Below are 20,209 nucleotides of genomic sequence, written 5' to 3' on the forward strand. Positions count from 1 at the left end.
CCTACCCCTACGATGCCTCATAGAGGAGTTGCCCTAGGCTCCACTCACCAGCGGTGTGACGGTGGGCAAGTTGTTTAACTTCTCTGGGCCTCGGTTTCCTCATCCATAAAATGGAGACAACAAACCCCACCTTTTCAGTGCTGTGGTTGGAGTTTAGTGAGATAGTGTATACTGCCGTGCCTTCTTAGAACACAGCCTGGCACAGAGCAAACCTTGGCCAATGGCAGTTATTATTATCATTATTTATCATTATTACTAGCTTTGAAGATATTTTCAACTCTAGCTTCTATGAAACTACTAAAACTTCTCAAGCAGAAATCTCAAAATAAATAAGTCAGAAAAGTGAAATGAAACATCCAGGGTATTTGATAGGGGAAATAGAGTTTCCTAAAGCAAAGTGGGTCAGGAGGAATTTTTACAAATGACAAATACGTATTTTCTCCTGCCATCAGGGAACTCACAGAGGGAACTCATGGGCTTACTCCAATCAGCCCGAACCTGGGACACCTGGGGAATATGTGCCAGCTGGGCCGAGCCTTGAAAAAGGTGTGTGTGTGTGTGTGAAGCATTTGTCTTAGAGAAGGGGAGATTTGCATGGAGTTCTGAAGGCCATCAAAGCTTTAGACCTATGGAGAGAGAGAGACTGTGTTTGCAGGGAAGAGGGGCAAAGAGGGAAGGGAAGGCAGAGGGAATAGCATGTGCAAAGGCCTGAGGCAAGCAGGTAAAGAGCAAGTTCAAGGAACCACAGTGGCCTAGCTGGTTTGGCTCAGTGGATAGAGCGTCAGCCTTCGGACTGAAGGGTCCCGGGTTCGATTCCAGTCAAGGGCACATGCCCAGGCTGTGGGCTTGATCCCCAGGGGGGGCATGTAAGAGGCAGCCAATCAATGATTCTCTCTCATCATTGATGTTTCTATCTCTCTCTCCCTCTCCCTTTCTCTGTGAAATCAATAAAAATATGTGTTTTTTTTAAAAAAGGAAACTAGTGACGTTTACCTTTAGTGGATTTTAAGGTTTTAGTTCTTCTGTCCTGTTGACATTCCATTTTATATCCTTCAAATATTATTTGAGAAACTTTAACATACTAGAAGGCAACTTTTCAATCCCTAACTTATGCCCTCAAAAATCATTCCTTAACTTTTTTAATTAGGTGTTTCCATCTGGATTTCTAAAAGAAAAAATACAACAATTTACTACTCATTATCTGCTACCTTTTGTTCAAATATTTTCTTTCTGTAAAAGCTATTATCATTTTAAAATCTAGGGAACAGTGTTCTTGAATTTGTATTTTTAACTGAAAAAAATCATTCATAAATTAACATACAAAAATGTACAAACACAGACATTGGACAAGTAATTACACGGGTAACGAGGGTTAAGAAGGAGCCATACAGGGCGCTGTGGGAAGATGTAACCCAGAGTCCTAGAATAGATGGGGGAGCTGGTCAGAGAGGGCCTCCCTGACCGAGTGGAGTTTAAGCTGAGTTTTGAAGAATGAGAAAAAGTTTGCTAAGTGAATGGGGGAGAAGAGCGATCCAGGAGAGGGAACAGCACATGAAAAGGCCCAGAGGCTGGGGAGAACACGATGAAGGGAGGAACTAAACGTTGTGGCTATTGTACAGACGGTTGAAAATGGGAGTTGGAAAGCTAAGTCAAAGCCAAGATGTACGGGGCTTTGCAGGATCTGGGAAGGACTTGGGTCTTTATCCAGAGAGAAATGGGGAGCCATGGAGGGATTTAGGCAGGGGGTGGGGGCACAGGATGAAATTTGCATTTTAGGAAGCACACCCTGTTTGTTGGGAAAACAGATGATAGGGAACAACGGTGGAGGTGGTGGGACTAGGGAGGAAGCGACTGATTATCACTGAGCAAGACTCTGTGACTGGGACTAGGGCCGCCCCCGTGGCCCTTGGCCCTGAGGAGCCTGGTGCCTGTCTGCAGCTTTGTCTTGCTTACATGGGACCTGGGAAACCAAGCAATCGCTTGGCTAGTGTTCGTTCAGGGCACTCACAGTTTCCCAACCCATTTTCTCTGAAGAACCAAGTGAGTGCATGCGTGTGTGTGTGTGTGTGTGTGTGTGTACACGTCCTTGTTCCCTTAAATTCCCTTAGTGTCACTTCATTTCAGTAGCTTCTCTGAACGCTAAGGCTTGGAGCTGTTGGGGCCGGGTCCTGAGGCACGGGGTGACCCACTCTCCTTCAAGACATGACTGTGGCTAAGACTCTGTGACCTCCCGTCCCAGCCATGACCTGTGACCTCGCCTTCAGGACCATCTGGGTGGGAGCTCTGATGGGGACTCGTGGCAGCGATGCAGGTGTGACCCCTCTCCTGGCTCTGCCCTCCCCATGCCCACCTGGCTGGGGAGAGGGATGTGGGGGTCACTCCCCTCTCCGGGTGTGGAGCTGCCTTCACGTCCTTCTCCAGCCCAAGGGACAGGAGCTGCTGGCTTGGAGCCGCCCCTTCACCCCACCCACAGGGACAGGATGAAGGGCGCGGGCAGGGGAGGCAGGGGAGGGGTGCTGATGAGGAAGAGAAAACAACAAGGGCTGGAAGCAGGGGCGTCTCCATTTCTCGGGGTTCACTTGCCCAAATACTTGCTGAGGAGAGCGATGAAGAAGTGGGTGGTGAAAACTCATTCCCAATCATTAGATGAGAGCCACATGCATCCAAACTTAAAGTGGCCACCCTTCCACGGAGCGAGTCCTGTGCATGAAAACCCAGCTCCGTCTGAGGAGGGATGACTGGTGTCGGGCACGTGGCGTTTTACCTGCATTATCGTGTTTAAACGTCACCTGTGCGGCCGATCCCATTAACCCCATTTGGCGCTTCGGGAAACGGAAGGTACGCGAGCTGCTCAGTGTCCCACAGCCAGGATGGCTCCAGAGTGGGCCTGGCCCTCCACAGGCTGTGCCTCCTCTCGCTAAGGAGGGCTCGGAGAGTGAGTTTAAAACCTGGTCCTCAGTAAATAATTCATGAACGAAAGGCCTGGCCTGCAGCCACCGGGGCTTGTTAGTGGGCCGGCTCGGGGCGGGGCTGGGGATTCCCGTGGTAACAGGTGCGCACAGTTTCAAACCCTGTGAGCGAAGCTGGTGCTGAGAGAGTGCCTACGACCAGGCGCGCTCCCCAAAGGGCCATGGGAGCGCCATCCAGGCAGGTGACCCAGGGCAAGGGGGGCAGGAGGGTCTGCAGCTGCTTTAGGCTGTGGCCAGTGAGAAGCCCCACTCTGTGCCCACCCTCCACCCCCGTGCCCAGCAATTTGCCCGAACTGAGAGCTGGCAGATGCCATGGCTCCTGTAACCTGCTCTGTGCAGGGACAGAGGGACAGAGGGACGGAGGGACGGAGGGATGGCTCATCACCGAGGAGGCCGCAGGGTGGGGGGGCCAGGTCAGGGCCTTGGGCACCCTCTCTTAGGGTCTGGTCCTCTTCCCCTGCCCCCTCCCCCCACACCCACCAGCACAGGACACCTGTCTCAGCCACGACACTGGCCCATGGGCACAAGGACGCTCTCTCCTGCGAAATAAGTTCATTTGTGAAGTGCCGGCTTGACCGTTTGGACCTCGGAAACTGGACGTTTTCTGGGGCGGCCCTTCTCAGAAGAGGGGGCGACAGAAGCCTGACAGCCTCGCCACCTCCCCTGCCCACGCCAGCGAGACCTCTGAGGTTAGTTGGATGTTTGGAGAAATGGTTTTCCCCGCTTAAGCAGGGGCTTTTGATTTTATTCTCTCGGATGTTACCAAATTTCGAAAATCAAGCTTGTGGTCAATTTTCTTATATAAGAAGCCACATGGTCCCTGATGTATTAAGGGAAATGAGCAGAGTGGGACCATGCCGATAGCGTGCTTTCCTCTGTATTTTCCAAGGTTACATATGTGCTCGTTTATGTACAGACTCTGGCAGAATGCGTAGCTGGGAAGAGGAGTTGCATCTGAGACGGGAAGCGGGGGATGGAGGGATGGGGGCGGCATCCTTTGTCACTGCTTTTCCTCTGGTGCTGCTCGTGTCGTTAGTCATGTTCACGAACTGCTTGAACAAGGAGACAATGTAAGGGAAAAACAGCAAAAGCGGTCACCGTACAGGATGCAGGTAGCGTGTGCCCTGCCGCTAGACCCCCCTGCAGCTCTTTGGTTGCAGAAATACAATAAAATCCTCAAGTCTCTGCCAGCCACCTGGGCCTTTGATCCACTGGGTCCCCCAAGGAGCCCTAATAGTGGCCTTGGTGACAAGTGCAATGTGGGGAACGTTACAAGAGGGAGGCAGCAGACATGGGCCAGGCACCTCACCCCGGCTCTGGGGTGGGACAGGGCACATGGGCACAGGGAAGAGGTGGCCCTGCTGGGCGCCAAGTGCCAGGTGGGACGGAGGGGAGTCTGACATGGCACAGCCGATACAGAGGCCTTCTCGGTGTCCAAAACCTCTGGGCTCTCTCCGAATGGTGGTGAGAACGAGGTGGCCTGTGGTCAGAATGAAAGTTCAAAGGAGGACACTGGTGGTCCCTGGGCTGGCTGAGTTGGAGGACAGTTCAGAGGCAGGAAGGCCAGGTGGGAGAAGCCTTCATCCCTGATCCCCGTGAGATGTGATGGTGGCCAGATTCCCCAGTGAATTGCCCGAGTCATGGGGTGCAGGTGGGGCCTTGGCATTTCTGGTCATTTCCGGTGGAACAGGGTCCCTCGTGAGACTGAAAACGGATGTTCTTCCTCCTGCAGCAGCCTCTCCAGGGCCAGCCTGGGCAGCGGCCATGCCGGTGGCAGGGCTCTCGCTCAGGGCGTGAAAACCCTCCTTTCGGCTGCAAAAGCCCCGTTTCCTCTCGGGCAGTTCCGGGGAGGTACCAGCCATGGGGGATAATGGAAGAGTCTCCTCCCAATTCGGGTTAAGTAGGATTAAATCCAAGTTGAAAAATGAGGGCAGCGGGCCAGTCTTGTTTCCTGGCTGCAGGGGGCAGTTCATGCTGTTAGAGCTGTTTATTTAGAGGCAAGAAATGGTTAAGGAAACGGTGCCCTTGGATCTAGGTGCGGCGGGCCCTGGTTCTCTTCTTTGAAGAGGAAGATCTTTTCCTGTTGGTGGAGACCTTTGAAGATTGTAGTTTGAATTCAACTGGAAAGTGGTCACTGACCTCCAGGGCCTGTAAGGATGAAAGGGAGAGACATCTGAGAATGAGGAGGCACTCTTACATTTGTGATGAGCAAATTCAGGCTGCAGGAGAGAAGGTGGAATGCCCACAGTCACCCAACAGCACACACCCTGGTGAGCATCGTCCCTGGACCAGCTCAATTAGAAGCCTAGGCAGGTCCTCAAATCACAGAACCATAGGCATTGAGACTCAGGGTCCAATGGCCCAATGTTAGGTCTCTAGTTTGGCCTCAATGATGACACCAACCCATCTGCCCAGGTCAGTGGCTTAGAAAGACAAGGTGGCAGCCATACCTCCTCCTCAGTTAACTTGTATGCTTTCTGGAAGTCAAAGATGCTGCTTGACTTGGGCACAACGGAGTTGACGATCTCTTGTCCTCTCAGCACAATCCTACAGAAGAGGAGGGAAGACAGTCATGTTAATCCACCGCTGATCTCTGAGATCAAACCAAGGTCCATGTTTGACATCTGAAGTTGACTGAACAGCCTGGACCTGTCATTCGGTGCTCAAAGTCCACCCCTGGTTTTAGCCTGTGACCCTCAGGACAGTGCCCAAGATTGGGAAACAGGATTAGCTCCTCTGTGGCCCTGTGGGCACCAGGACAGTCTCTCCCTGTGTGGACAGGTAGCCCTGGTGGTGGGAGAGAAGACTTTATATGATACATGGACACTACATAGCAGTATTGTGCATTCAAAGATTATCATTTCCTTTGTAATTATTTTTCACTTTTCCTGATTTGATTATGGAGAAAGGTGCTGGCTTGTCTTTAATACTCCCTAAGCTTCCATTTTGACCAAGAGAGAACAGGCTTCAAGCAGTAAAGAGGCAAGAGAATTAAGGCAGAATTTGCGTTGTTCAGTTTTCACTGGAATTATTTGTACAGTTATTTTCGACTTATGGCAAATGATGCTGGTTTCTTACCTTGGCATTATAACATTTCTTTAAAATTAATTTATTTCAGTGAGAAAAAAATGTATTTAAAGACAAATATGGAGAAAAACCAATGGATACATGATAGTTAACTGAGTTTGGGAAACATGAACTCTAATGGATACCAAGTGGGGTGATGCACTTGGGGTCTGCATGACCCTGACAGGCTGACTAAAGACTGACAAGATGAGTCCAACTGCTGGTTCATGACCATCCACTGAGCTTTCCCTGACTCCGAAGGGCTGACTGGTTTCCTGTGTTGGCTAACGCCATCACCTGGTTAACTTTGAACTCCATCCACAAGTAATCTCTTCACATGCAGGTGGAGGTTTCTGAAAGCCATCCTTTCCAACCCAGAGAGTCAAAAGGGACATAGTTAAGGCTCCCCCATTTCTGACTTCTACTCGTAGGTATGTGCACAGATGGGCCGGCTGATCCTGCTAAGCTCTTCCGAGGCCGGCCCAGCGCCTGGGAGGTGTTCAAGAGATATCTGAACACAGAACAAAGACTCGAATTGAGTCAAAACAAAAATATTTATATGCCTTTTACAAAACCACCAAAGATACATGCCGTTAAGGAAAACATAGACTTGACGTGGGGTGGTGAACATACAGTACAGTATACAGATGGTGCACTAAAACCTCTATACTTTTATTAACCAGTGTCACCCCAATAAATGTAATAAAAAGGGAAAAAATCACATGTCATCCTGCCATCCTTTGGCATGCATGTGTGTTACACCGGGGTCCCAGGGAACACCGTTTTTAACCTGTTCCCCACCCCAGCTAATCTGCTGTGAACTTCTTTCCCTGTGATTCACTGTTCTTCTGCTTCGACATTTTCCATCACCTCCCTCTCATTTGCTGGGGAGAAGAATGGGGCCACAGAAGGGACTTGATGTGCCCAAGGCCACACGACTGGCATGTCCCTTGCTGGCAGCCCCTCAAAATGGAGGGAGGGGAAGAGAGCTCAGTCTCCTGGGGCCTCCCACCTTGACTCTGCTCCCCCAGTGCGAGGGCTGCTTCCACCTCCCAGGGCTGGAGTGGCGACTTCTGCACTAGACACACCAGCCCTGAGAGCTCCGAGAGGAACAAAGGCGGTCATGGGGTGAAAACGAAAGCCAGACCTCAGAATGAGAGAAGTGAGAACAAGTGTGCACTCGCAGGTGGCCATCGCATGCTTTCTCCGTAACAGGCTGAGCCCTGGGAACGGAAGCCAGCGTGGGACCAGGGCTCCTAGGGGATTCCCTGCCTGTGGTCTCTGCTGTGGGAGGCCAGGTCACGAGCATTCACAGGCTTCAGGCATTCTCACTGCCTCCCTCCCGCCTTAAGGAGCAAAGGTGAAAGCTGATGGAACATCCCCAGAGAGATTTTACACATACAAGGGCATGCAGTTATTTAAATGTATGCATTTTCATTTTGGAAGGTACAGCAAAAGCTTTAGAAGTGCAAACACTTCCTTGCTCTAACTTCTCTCATGTTTTAGGGTTTTACCTTAAGGAAGTCATAAATATATGCATAAAGTACATATAGAATCAGAAATGTTTAAATAACTGACCCTGAATAATATGATAACCTAATGCCCAATCCTAATGCCTAATGATAAGAGATTGGATGAGTAAACTTTGATATGTCTTTGTGATGGAATAATTAACAGCAACGAATGTACTGAGTGCTTATATGGCAGGCTTTGTGTTATAAGATTTACATCTGTTACTGCATTTCATTCTCATCCTGTGTCCATGAATGAGGTAGTACTATAATCTCCATTTTATAGGTGAGAAAACAAAGACACATATCTCTTAGTCACAGACATGTTAAGTGGCAGAGTGAGGGTTTGAACCCAGGCCTATCTGACACCGAAGCCCATGGTGGCTACTGCTGAACTACGGTGCCCAGTTCATGCAGTTTGTAGGCTGTGCAAAGCTCTAGGTCAGCGGTTCTCAACCTGTGGGTCGCCAACCTGTGGGTCGCGACCCCTTTGGGGGTCAAACGACCCTTTCACAGGGGTCGCCTAAGACCATCGGAAAACACATATATAATTACATATTGTTTTTGTGATTAATCACTATGCTTTACTTATGTTCAATTTGTAACAATGAAAATACATCCTGCATGTCAGATATTTACATGACGATTCATAACAGTAGCAAAATTACAGTTATGAAGTAGCACCGAAGATAATTTTATGGTTGGGGGTCACCACAACATGAGGAACTGTATTAAAGGGTCGCGGCATTAGGAAGGTCGAGAACCACTGCTCTAGGTGGAGAGGCCTGAAATGTGACTCTGCTCTCCAAGCCAAATGCCTCATCTGACCAGAGGGGGGCGCCTCTTCTAATGCATATAAGCCCTGCCAGGGTATTGGGTCCGCAGCTGTCTCCCACCTGTCATATGCACAGTTGGTGCTCGTCTTGACAGTAGTGTCCTCTTGGTCCCCGATCAGCCAAACAAACTTGCTGTCGGTCCTCAGGCGGATGCTGCTCCAGGCCTTCTTGGGGACATAGTTGCAGTCAGCATTGAAGTCGCCCATGAAAATGAAATTCTGAAAGACATGATTTGGAGCATCAGTCGCCGGATGGGCTTTGTGGCCAAGCTCTGTCACTCGGCACTGCCAGCAATGACTCCGTCCTCCATGCTCAGCAAATGACGGGGTGAATTGTGTCCCTCCCAAATTCGTGTTTTGAAGTCCTAAGCCCAGTATCTTAGAATGGGACATTATTTGGAGAGAGGACCTTTAGAGAGGTAATTAAGTTAAAATGAGACTATATGGGTGGACCCTAATCCAGTATGACTGGTGAGCAGATTAGAAAGGGAGAGGCCTCCGGAGGAACCAGCCTGCTGACACCTTGATCTTGATCATCTAGCCTCCAGACTGTGAGGAAATAAATTTGTGTTGTTCAAGCCACCCAGTCTTTGGTACGTTGCTATGGCAGCCCTTGGCAAACTAAAATAGGGTCTTTCTTAATTTCCTTTTGCTTTTTTACAAGAAGAGGCCACAGTTTAAAACTGAGTCACAGAGGGGACTGTGAGCCCAGAGGGAGGAGGGAGCAAGCAACTTCCAGAGTCAGAGGGGAGAGGTGTGGAAAGGGCACCTCCTCCTCCCCCCAGGAGCCCCAGGATGTCCATCTTTGGAACCCAGACACCATCATGTGAGGAAGCCCAAGCTACATGGAGAGACCCACAGGGAGAGGGATGAGGTCTCCAGGCAGCACCAATCTGCTAGCCATGCAAGTGAGCCAGCGTGGAGTGAATCGTCCAGCCCCAAACCAGCCTTCAGAGACTGAAATCCCAGCTGACGTCTGACGGTGCCGCCCCAGAGAAAGCAGGAGCCAGAACCACTGAGCCAGGCTGCTCCTGGTTCCCTGATCCCCATGGGATCATAACTCATGAATTGTCATTAAAAAAATAAATTAATGAAACTGAGTCACAGTTTTGATGAGTATTTGACAGGCAGGTGTGTACAAGGGAGGGTGTTCTGAACAGGGAGGGGGTGTTTGCTGTAGCTGCTCCCTCCTGTTCTGAGTCACCATGTCTCTATAATTCATGCAGGGTTACAAGAAGGCTGCTAATTGATTCCCTCGAATCTTTTTTCTCTGGCTCAAACATATGAATGAAGCAATGCCTTTTGTTTCCAAGCAGGAAAAACGAACTTGGGTGGTGTATTTGACAGCTTGGGCACGGCTCTCTCCCTCCTATTGTCCTGCAGTTGGAAACTTATTCCTGTGGAAATGTTGTCTATGGGGGAAGTGGGAAGAACCTTAGGTCACCAACAGAAACATTCTATCTTGGAAGTGTTCTTCCGTGGAGGGCTCTTGGGACAGGATTTTAATTTTCCCCAATCCTGAGGAAGTGCCAGATTTCCTTGTTTGTGCTATTGTGTGGGGCTGTTGCTGACTTTCGAGTTTTATTCAAAAACATCTTATTTTGACCTCTGATCATGGTTTTCCCTGTGACTGATGGGCACAGTTGAGGACAGGATGTCATCCTTAACCCTAGTGACTACCAGCTTCTATTAATAAAGGCACGATTCACCGAGCATTCTCTGTGCGCCAAATCCAGCATTAAGTGTTTTCCTGAAGTTTCATTTCAATCTCACAAACACTGGGAGGTAGAAGGGCCTTTAGCCCCTGTGGAAACAGGATAGAGGGCCTGCTCTACACCACTCAACTGGGAGGTTCAAGGGGTGAAACCAAGAACTGAACCCCCATCTGCCTCACTGAAGGTTTTTTCAGCACAAATTTCTCCTCTTCATTTTTGTGCCACTGATACCTCCCCAGTACCCAACACTTAACAGATGCTCAATACATTCTTGTTGCATGAGTGAGTCTTTCTCTTGACCTGCTCTTCACAAAGAAGCAATGAAAGACACCCCCTGTGTTCTCCATGCCCCGCTCTGGGCCACACTTGACTCATTTGCACTTTCAGGAGTGGAACTGAGAAGGAGGACAGGACCAATGGGGTCACATCCCGAAAGGAGGGAAGAAGAGTGCGGAAGAGCCCTCTCGAGCACTTCCATATTTGCCAAGCTCTTCCGCCAACCTCACAGCCACAGGTGGTGGCCTCCCGGTTTCCCATGTGAGGAAATAATTGAGGGCAACGTGTTGTCCTGCTATGAGAGTAGCAACCCTCCTCCCCTCAGCCCCTGAGGTCGGGTGGAGCTGACACAGAGTTAGCTGGTCAGAGCCTCTCAACCCCCTGGTCACAGTGATGGGTTCAGGGCTGGACATGTGACCCAATCGGAGCCAATAAGACTCACTCGCAGGGTATTTGCTGCATGGTGGGAGAGGAAATTTGTCATTTGGTCTAGAAGCTGCTGGTGGCCATCTTGCCATCCCAGAGGGGAGCCAGCCTGAGCCTGGAGGGCCCCCCGCAGAGGAAAGTGGGGCCAAGGGTGGACAGAAACAAGCCAAGCCCTGGTTATCCTGCGGAGCCCTGGACCAGCGGTGCCTGAGCCCCTCCTGGACATTTTAGTTACAAGAACCAATAAATGGCTTCTGCCAGTTTGAGATCCTGCCACTTGCACCTGAAAGACTGCCGACCTCTGTGTGTCACTGTTCTCACCTGCAAAGTGAGGATGATAAAGGTAGCGACCTCGTGGGGTCACTGGGAGGATGCAATACACTGGTCCATGTGCAGCCGCAGCACAGTGCCCGGCACCGGCTAGTCCCTCAGTGAACGCTCGCAGCCATGTGAGGGAGCAGGTGTGAGCGCCCCAGACCCACCCCGTGGCACCAGGCAGATTTCGCAAGAAGGAGATTTAGGGCTGAGGAAAGGCCCACAGTGAGGCTCCGACGGGTGGTCTGCACAGGCTCTGAGCCCCTCCCCCGCCCGGGGACTCACTCCTCCCTCTCGGGGACCAGATTCCGCCCCTGCCAGCGGGGAAGCCAACAAACACGGAGGGTCGTCACCTCTGCCTGCTTCCAACGGCGCTTCACATACTCGTAGACATCGACCAGCTCATCGATCTCCTTCACGGACGCCTCGGGCGTGGTGTGCAGGGGGACAATCACGAAGTCCTTGACAGCTGGGGAGCAGGAAGGAGCAGAGGTCACGCGGTTGCCCTGCCAGTTCCAGGGCCGAGGGAAACAGCTGTTCCCCACCCTCACCCCCCCATCACCCCCGGAAGGAAGGCGCGCTCCCTGCCCCTGGGCCCCCACTTCCAGGGGGTCCCGCCCGCGGCTGAAGGTGCATGATCTTAGGATCATGAGGCGGCTGTTTTCTGTACGAGAGCGTCTCTTCTCCCACTCGCCCTTCGCGGCTGAGAGAAAGCTGGGAGACCGTGTTTCTTGCTGGCACTGTGGGTGTTTCTACTTTCTAATTTTTTAAAAAAAACTGTATCTTTTTTTTTTTTTTAATAAGGCTGGCTTTTGTACTAAGAAGTTTTTTTCTAATGAAAAAAAATCAAAGCGCGTCAGTTTATACACCCTTTGCAATCAGGAAAAAAAAGCCCAAAAATGTTATTTAAAAAATAAAGCAGATGTTTGGGAAGTGTCTAAAAACCAGGCCCAACGGAGACGCCCGAGGGAGGGCATGTGGGCGGCCTCGGAACCAGGCCATGCCCACTTGCCAGTAGCAGCTGTTGTGCTCTGAACGCCTAGTCCTCCGGCTCCCCTCATCCCGTGCCTGGGTCCCCACTCCTACTTGGGAGCTGGGTGCTGTTGGGTGGTCACACAGTGGGGAGCCAGGACCTGGCAGCCTGTCTCCAGGACACAGATCCAGCAGCCTCATCTCCCGCTCTCCTCCTGACACCTCCACTGCACCCCCATCCTCTTGGTGGTCCCCCTGTGCACCCCAAGCCCTTTCCCACCTCTGAACATGTGTGCTCACTCTGCCCTCCCTCTGCCATCTGCCAGTCCTCTCTGACTGATTTCTTCAGGTCACAGCCTAATGTCACTCCCAGGGGCCTTCCCTGGTCTCCACCCACCTCGAAGGTGGGCCCCTCACTCTCTTGGCTCCAGTATCTAGCACCGTGCCTGGTACGTGAGAGGTGCTCAAAATGTTTGTTGATGGACTGACTGGCTGAATGAATGAATTAGAAGATATATGAATAGCTAACTCCTTCATCTTTCATCCCAGATAGAGAGGACATAAGGAGCTTCTCTCGAACAAGAGAGAAAACTAAACAGGACATGGCTGAGGTGCCATCCTAAGGAGAGAGAAAGGGGTAGAGAAGAGTGGAAGTTGGAAGCTCGATACAGGCAGGTTTGTTAGCAATTCACAAAGGACTCACTAGGAGAAAATATAGTCAGCAAGGGGGCGAGGTGTGCTCTGAACACCGCTCCATTCAGCTAAATGTGAATCATGAGCGTGACAAAGGACTATTGCACATGCTCTCTAAGGGCTCTTCTTGCCCTCAATAGCCCCACATCCTCTCTTTCCCTCCTGGGAACTCCCTCCCCATTCTCCTATGTTGGTCAGCACTCTGCCTCTGAGGTCATTGACCAGGGCAGAACTAGTTCAGGGTGTTTATATTTGTAGTTATAGGTATACTCACCTATAGCTCTGGATATATTTGCTTGGTCATTATCTGTCTCCTCTACTAAAATATAACTTCACAAGAGCAGGGACCTTGTCTATCTTGTCTGGCACCTGGGAGAGTGCCTGGCACATAGTAGGTACTGAAAATATAGTTGCTTCTAAACAGCTCCAAATGGCAAACCAAATTTATTCTTGACTTCCCTTGAGTGTCACATAGTGGGTAAGAGCATGAGCTCCTGAGATGGTGGCTTGGGTCACAACCCTGGCTCATCTACTTCAATAGGTGCTGGGTGAACTTGGCTCAGTGACTCCATCTTTTGAAGTGGAGACAATCCTAGTTCGTTTCAAGGAGTCTAGGAGCCTGGCACTAATCAGTGATCAACAATGGTTAGTGGCTAATACAAGTACTATTGTTGTTCAAGTTCCGGCTGCAATCATTTGGATTTCTGTGGAGGAGACTTCTATGTAGTTACTAGAGGGAGAACCTAGGTTGAGTTAAACTTTGCTGGCCATCACTGGGATTTTTTTTAAACGAAGAAATGGTTGTGCTTGGTTGGGACTGGGGAATTAAGGTAAATAATTCCTATCAGCCTAAATGCTCCAAAGGCAGTGGAGTTATCATTGATTCCAGAAGGTGGGCTCCAGGCTGGGGAGTTCTTGAATCATGGCATTCTGAGAAGCCAGCCTGGTGCCTTCAAACTATACTGCATCTTCTACAGTCATTAGAAGTTCATATATATATTAATTTCAGAGAGGAAGGGAGAGGGAGAGAGAGATATAAACATCAATGATGACAGAGAATCATTGATCGGTGGCCTCCTGCACGCCCCTTACTGGGGTTTGAAACAATAACCCCAGCTTGTGCCCTTGACCGGAATCGAAACCGAGACCCTTCAGTTTGTAGGCTGATGCTCTATCCACTGCGCCAAACCAGCTAGGGCCAGGTATTAGAAGTTCTTAATGGCCTTCTCCATCGAACCTAAAGCCTCCCCAAAGATGCTGCATAAACTCCAGGGTCACAGCTCACACTTAGGGCTGTTGCCCATTTGCTCTGGGGAGATCATGGGCAGAGAGGTGTGTGGGTCTCACCGGTTTGGGGTGACTGGAACCAGACCACAAAGGGCTCCCTGGAAAATACATCTGTGTCTCCATCCTGAAGGTCATGGTAGAGGTAGTTTTCCTTCACAGTCACTAGCTTTTCCCTAGAGGAGAAAAAGGAAGTCCACCCAGCTGAGTCAGCTGTCTTCTTACTTCTTTCAAGAAGTGATTATGTAGGTTCCCACGGCTTCATTAGCCTCCCAGGTGGGCTCGAGAGCTGGAAAGGATCTTCAGAACAAGGCTCAGTCAACTCTTCTCAATGGCCAGGGTCCTTTGGGAGCCAAAGAGCTGAGCAATACTAAGTATGTGGGGCACCCACAGTTAATGTTCAGACTTAGAACAAACTACTAGTAGGAAGAAGGTGAGAATATGAAGTTCTGGAGTCAGCTGTGCTGGGCAACTCAGGTTTCCATCCCTAGACCAGGACTTGACTACGAAGAAGAAAGAAATCCTGAACCCCTTGACCAGGCAGCCACTGGGTTAACCAACAAATTAGGTGTTAGGAAGCTGCTCGTGTTTTCTAGTTTGAAGAGTTAATACTTTGCACCAGTCCCAATTTCGACGGCAATTACTTTTATTGATATTGAGAACTGGTTAGAGATCAAAATTTCATTTTGAAGAAAAGGTATGCATTTTGATTAAATTCATAGCCATCATTTATACATGAACCATGTTCCAGGAAGCATAGATGATACTTACTTATAGATAAAGGCATACTGTTCTTTATATGTCTTTCTTCCGAGCCGAGAGCTAATCACACAGTTGTATGTTGTGGCTCTTGAATTTCTAGAAAACAAAGATTTTACATTGAATCTTAAAAGAAAAACATCTCCCTGTTGCAGAGAGAGAGATTCCCCTCTCTCCAATCTGCCTCCATATCTCCAATGGCACCATGGAGAGTCTAATAAGAAGGGCCACCACTGGATGGAAATGTAATATCTGCCAGGATCTTTATTTCTTGTCCTTATGGGTAGATACTACTGTTACCCCATTTTTGTCGTTTGTAAGCACAAAGGTGGGATTTGAACCCAGATCCTACTCACTCCCGAATCCATATGTTTTGGCCTGTACCTGTAAGAGACCATTGAGACCATAGAAGCTTCAGGCCAGAATCAGCCCAAACCCCACTCTGGGCCATGGCTGGGGCTGCAGCTCATACTCCCTGTTGGAGCAATCTTTTCTGGTCACCTACCCATGCACCACCCCTGAGAATTTATCGTATGCAGGATTCTTAGTCACATTTTCGTTGGACATTCTTTCCTGCTCTGAAAACCCCCAGGCATTAATAAGCCCAGAACTATAATTTCAAACCAGCTGTTGTTTATTTTCTGGGAACTGGGGATACAGCCATGAAATCCCATTGACCTTCACCCTCACCTTCCTGGAGAAACCCGACTCTCAGTGTGTTTGCCAAACCTGCTAATCACTCCACCCTGGCAGAGCCTGACCCGGTGTTACTCCCTCTGGCCGCAGAGAAATCTAAGGCATGTCTGACCCCCAGGCATGGTCTCAGGTTCAGTTGGAAGAAAGCAGAAGGGACCTTTAGGGGCCCAGTTAGACCCTACAGAAACTCCTGGGGCTTTAACTGCATGTTCTAAGGCAGATTGGCCCCTGGGGCCCAGGAGTGCGGACAATGGATTCCTCTGGGCTTCGAGTCTGGGAAGTTGGCCTCATCTGATTCTGGACTGCTACGTCCTGGGTTGGCAAAGTGTTAGAAATGACTCAGCCGTGAACTGCCTGAGGTCCCTCCTGGCTTCCAGGGGAAGGGAGCAAACAGGCCTGGCTCTGCCTGGGGTCCATAGGACAGTCTAGGGAGGTTGGGGGAACTGAGATAACTGGAGGCAGGAAGACTCTCCAGGCCAATTGGGGGAAAAGCATGAAGACCCCTTCCTCTCAGTCCCCCATACTTCTGAAAACTGACTGGAGCCACTCCAAAGACAACTGAGGGGGCTCAGAGTAGGGCACTGGCTTTGGAGTCAGACCTGACCCAGGATCAAAAGTAGGCTCAGCCATTTGACGACTGGGTGACCTTGGGCCGGTCACTCTTCCCTGTGCCTCAGCTCCCTCACCTCTAAGAGGAACAGACATAGCATCTACCCCACGGGGTTGTAAATGAATTAATAGGATGCCTGGCCCATAGCCAGGGTGTTGATGGTAGCTGTTACATGGGGCCCCCTGGACCATCATCTGCCATTATAATTCTCTTCCATTTACTTGTAACAGACACTGCTACATGCCAGGCACATGCATGACTTAATTACATGCATGATTTATCTTCCACATCCCAGGAAGATTGCTTCTATTGTTAGCCCCAATGAAGAGACAGGGAAAAGGAGGTTGGTCACTTGCTTGAGGTCATGGCAGAACCAGGATCCAAACCCAAGTGTCTGAGCTGAGCATAGGCACCTAAACCCTGTGCTGCACGCCCTCTTCCCCTGTCAAAGGTCAGATCCAGAGACAGAACACCTACCGAGGACAAAAAGGAGAAGCTCAACTCCTACTCTGTGTTTTCAGATGAGAAACCGAGGCCCCGGGGTGGGGGTGGGGGGTCCGGCCCAGGGGCAGTCTGTGTGAAGGAGAATGGCCACAGCTGTTCCACCTGGACTGACCATTCACTTCTAAACAACCATGTGAGTTTTCCTAATTACAAAAGTATAATAATGGCCAGATGTCCTGCTGCTCTAGCTGTATGGTGGCTACAAGGCTGTGTGTTTTCATTTTATCTGTGCTTTTAAGTATGTTTAAAGTATTTCCTAAGCAAAAAGGAATGGGAGTGTAATATTCTCACTGTAGAAAATTTTTGAAAATAGAGAAAAAATGTAGAAGGAAATCCCATTTAAATACCTTATAAATTTGTACTCTAAGATAGCCACTGTCAACATTTTGGTTCACTGCTTTTGAATCTCTTATACATTTTTTGTTCTGTTTTATTTATTTATTTATTTTTACATAATTGAACTACTTGGCACATATTGTATACTTGAGTTGTTTAATTTTATCATGTATCTACAAAGAAACATTATATTAGAAGTTTTTAATCAGGGTGCATCAGAACCATCTGGGAAGCTTATTGAAATAAAGATGCCCCTCTCACAGAAATTCTCATTTCATAGACCCGAGGCTCTTGAATATGCACTTTTAATTCACTTTGCAGTGATTTTCAGGTGGGTGGGTCTGCTGATTATTCTTTGAGAAAGAATAAAAATTATAAATTATAAATATAACCCAATATCATGTGAAACTATTTGAGGACATTATTTTTGTAATTTTTAGCTTGTAAAATCGATTCAGGCTTTTTGTAAAATATTCAAATTATATAGAACTATCCTATATAATAAAAGGCTAATTGCAAATCGACTGAATGGCGGAACGACCGGTTGCTATGACGTGCACTGACCACCAGGGGGCAGGAGCTGCCCCCTGGTGGTCAGTGCACTCCCACAGGGGGAGTGCCGCTCAGCCAGAAGCCCGGCTGAGGGCTGACAAGTGCAGCAGTGGTGGCAGGAGCCTCTCCCATCTCCACAGCGGCGCTAAGGATGTCCAACTGCTGGCTTAGGCCCGCTTTCCACAGAGAGTGGGCCTAAGCCGTCAGTCAGACACCCTCCGAGGGCTCCCAGACTGTGAGAGGGCACAGGTTGGGCTGAGGGATCCCCCGAGTGCACGAATATCATGCACTGGGCCTCTAGTATGAAATAAAAAGCAAATGTTCCCCATTCCTTCACTGGCCTCCTACACAATGATCCTCCAATCACAGCCCCTCAGTCCCCCAAAGTAACCACTATTAACAGTTTGGAGCATATTCTTCCAGTCTTTCTTCTATGCCCATGCAAACTCAAACATACTCTTATTCCTCTATAATGTGATGTGATTAATAAACTGGGTTGCTCTACCTACAATTCTGAACTTGTTCTGTTCAATTGCAGCCATCTTTCCATGCTGGCCTGTTTAGGTCTAACCCAGCCGTGGGCAAACTATGGCCCGCGGACCGGATCTGGCCCGTTTGAAATGAATAAAACTAAAAAAAAAAAAAAAGACCGTACCCTTTTATGTAATGATGTTTACTTTGAATTTATATTAGTTCACACAAACACTCCATCCATGCTTTTGTTCCGGCCCTCCGGTCCAGTTTAAGAACCCATTGTGGCCCTCGAGTCAAAAAGTTTGCCCACCCCTGGTCTAACCCGTTCTGCAGTAAACATGATTTATAATGGCTGCATAACATCCAGTCTGTGGTCATTTCATATTTCCTACTGGCACCTGATCTTTCTTGAGAACAGCACTTCTCAGCTCAGCCTCTTGTCTGTTTCTTTCATTTCTCTGTCTCTGTTCTGGCTCCCCATCTGTTTCCCTTATTTTGTTTTATCATATTAAAGCTAGCTGGCTGAAGGTTCTTAGACCTGTGGCTAACAGAGTTGGAAGCCACATGAACTGGTAGTCAGAGTGAGTGCTTGCTCTCACGCTAAGTCAGTTCCCTGGGGCTTTACAGAGGTGCCTTTGCACTTGGCCTTGAACCCACAGAGGGTCTGGGCCCCATCTTTACCCATTCAGCCTCTCCATCAGCGTGGGACAGATCTGGTTGGCGCTGTCCTTGATTTCCATCAGGAGTATGATGTCACAGCGTTTGATAATCTGCAGAGAGAGAATCCCCAAGGGGTTAGAGCACTTACTACAAACAATAAAAAACCTTTTGGGGGGCACTTACTATGTTTTAAGTATCAAATTGGGTGCATCGTTAAATTAATTAAATTCTTGCCTAAAATAAATGAAGGGCTCCCTGAGGGAGGTGCTGTTACCATGTCCATTTTAAAGACAAGGAGCCTGAGGCTCTGGAAAGGTGAGGAGTGTATCCAGAGTCACCCAGCCAGTGGCCGAGGCAGAATGTGAACCTAGGCAATCCAGATCCAGCCTATGATCAGACCCGACTTCTCACCTCTCGGCTTTCCTTGAATCATTACTATAATAATCACCAATATTCATTAAACCCGTAGTAAATGAAAAGAACTCGGGCTGGATACTGAGGTATAACCACAACGATAATGACTATAAGAGCTGACATTATTGTGAGCCTACGCCGAGCCTCACCAACCCTGTGAATGACTGCTAGTCCCTGACACGCAGGAGGGAACCAGCTCAAAGGCCTGAATGACTAGCCGAAAGGCACAGCCTGCAGAGGGGGTGCAGCCAGGATTTGAACTCCGGTCAGTGTGACTGTAAAGGCCACTGTGCCAACCTGTTAAAACACAGCCCTGCCCTGAAAGACTGATTGATGGTCCAGTGAGAGGGACAAATGGAAACAACTAGCTACCCTGAGAGGGACATGAATTTGGACTGAACAAGGCACAGCTGTAGGAATGTTGAGGACTAATTCCTTCTGCCCAGACACCAAGGAAAGCTCTGAGAAGAGAGGGCATTTGAAGGCCCTGACAGGTGAGAAGGAGCTTAGTGGGTAAAGAATGCAGGAGAAGTTCCTTTCCCACATGATTTCTCCATTATATCTATTGACAAAAGTGGCAGCAAAATGACTAGCCCATTGGTTCAAAGTATGGACTCTGAGTCAGATGGCCTTGGGTTCATGTCATTTTTAAAGGTATATTTTTATTAATTTCAGAGCGGAAGAGAGAGGGAGAGAGACATGGAAACATCAGTGATAAGAGAGAATCATCCATCGGCTGTCTCATGCATTCCCCACACTGGGGATCCAGCCCACAACCCGGGCATGTGCTCAGACCAGAAATCAAACCGTGACCTCCTGGTTCATAAGTCAATGCTTGACCACTGAGCAACACTGGCCGGGCCTTGGATTCGTGCCTTGACTCTGTCACTCACCAGCTGTGTGACCTTGAACAAGCCACGTAAGCTCCCTGAATGCCAGCTTCTTTATCTGGGAACTGGGACGATCCCCACTCACAGGGATTCAGTGACATAGTGGATATAAAATTCTGTCCAGTCCACGGCACAGAACAGATGCTCAGCAAACAATGGCAATACTTATCATACATTTTCCATCTTTTTTTTCAACCTAATATTACATTGTGTTTCCCTCACAGTCAAGATTCAGTTTTCAAATTCATTCAT

The 20,209-nt window shown here is 49.0% G+C and overlaps 2 protein-coding genes across 4 annotated transcripts in view; one reads left to right on the forward strand and one right to left on the reverse strand.

The window, feature by feature from the left end:
• The first annotated feature begins 3,097 nt into the window (after window positions 1-3,097).
• ABHD6 (abhydrolase domain containing 6, acylglycerol lipase) overlaps window positions 3,098-20,209 on the forward strand; it is a 98,507-nt gene continuing 81,395 nt past the window's right edge. The window contains exon 1 of one of the 2 annotated variants that reach the window (XM_070390868.1): window positions 3,098-3,658. The gene's annotated coding sequence lies outside the window, so the exon portion shown is untranslated. The remainder of the gene's footprint in view (window positions 3,659-20,209) is intronic. The other variant, XM_070390873.1, reaches the window with a different exon arrangement.
• Window positions 3,831-20,209, reverse strand: part of DNASE1L3 (deoxyribonuclease 1L3) — a 42,921-nt gene continuing 26,542 nt past the window's right edge. For both annotated transcript variants that reach the window (XM_070390874.1, XM_070390875.1), the window contains exons 3-9: window positions 18,675-18,763; window positions 14,834-14,920; window positions 14,126-14,238; window positions 11,467-11,582; window positions 8,443-8,600; window positions 5,420-5,516; window positions 3,831-5,117 (exon numbers count right to left, since the gene is read on the reverse strand). In XM_070390874.1, the coding sequence (XP_070246975.1) occupies window positions 5,001-5,117; window positions 5,420-5,516; window positions 8,443-8,600; window positions 11,467-11,582; window positions 14,126-14,238; window positions 14,834-14,920; window positions 18,675-18,763 (777 nt within the window). In that variant the 3' untranslated portion in view covers window positions 3,831-5,000. The remainder of the gene's footprint in view (window positions 5,118-5,419; window positions 5,517-8,442; window positions 8,601-11,466; window positions 11,583-14,125; window positions 14,239-14,833; window positions 14,921-18,674; window positions 18,764-20,209) is intronic.

This window comes from Myotis yumanensis, unplaced genomic scaffold (assembly GCF_028538775.1).
Source record: "Myotis yumanensis isolate MYYU_CA2020_CCGP unplaced genomic scaffold, mMyoYum1.0.hap1 SCAF_14, whole genome shotgun sequence".
Taxonomy (NCBI): Eukaryota; Metazoa; Chordata; class Mammalia; order Chiroptera; family Vespertilionidae; genus Myotis; species Myotis yumanensis.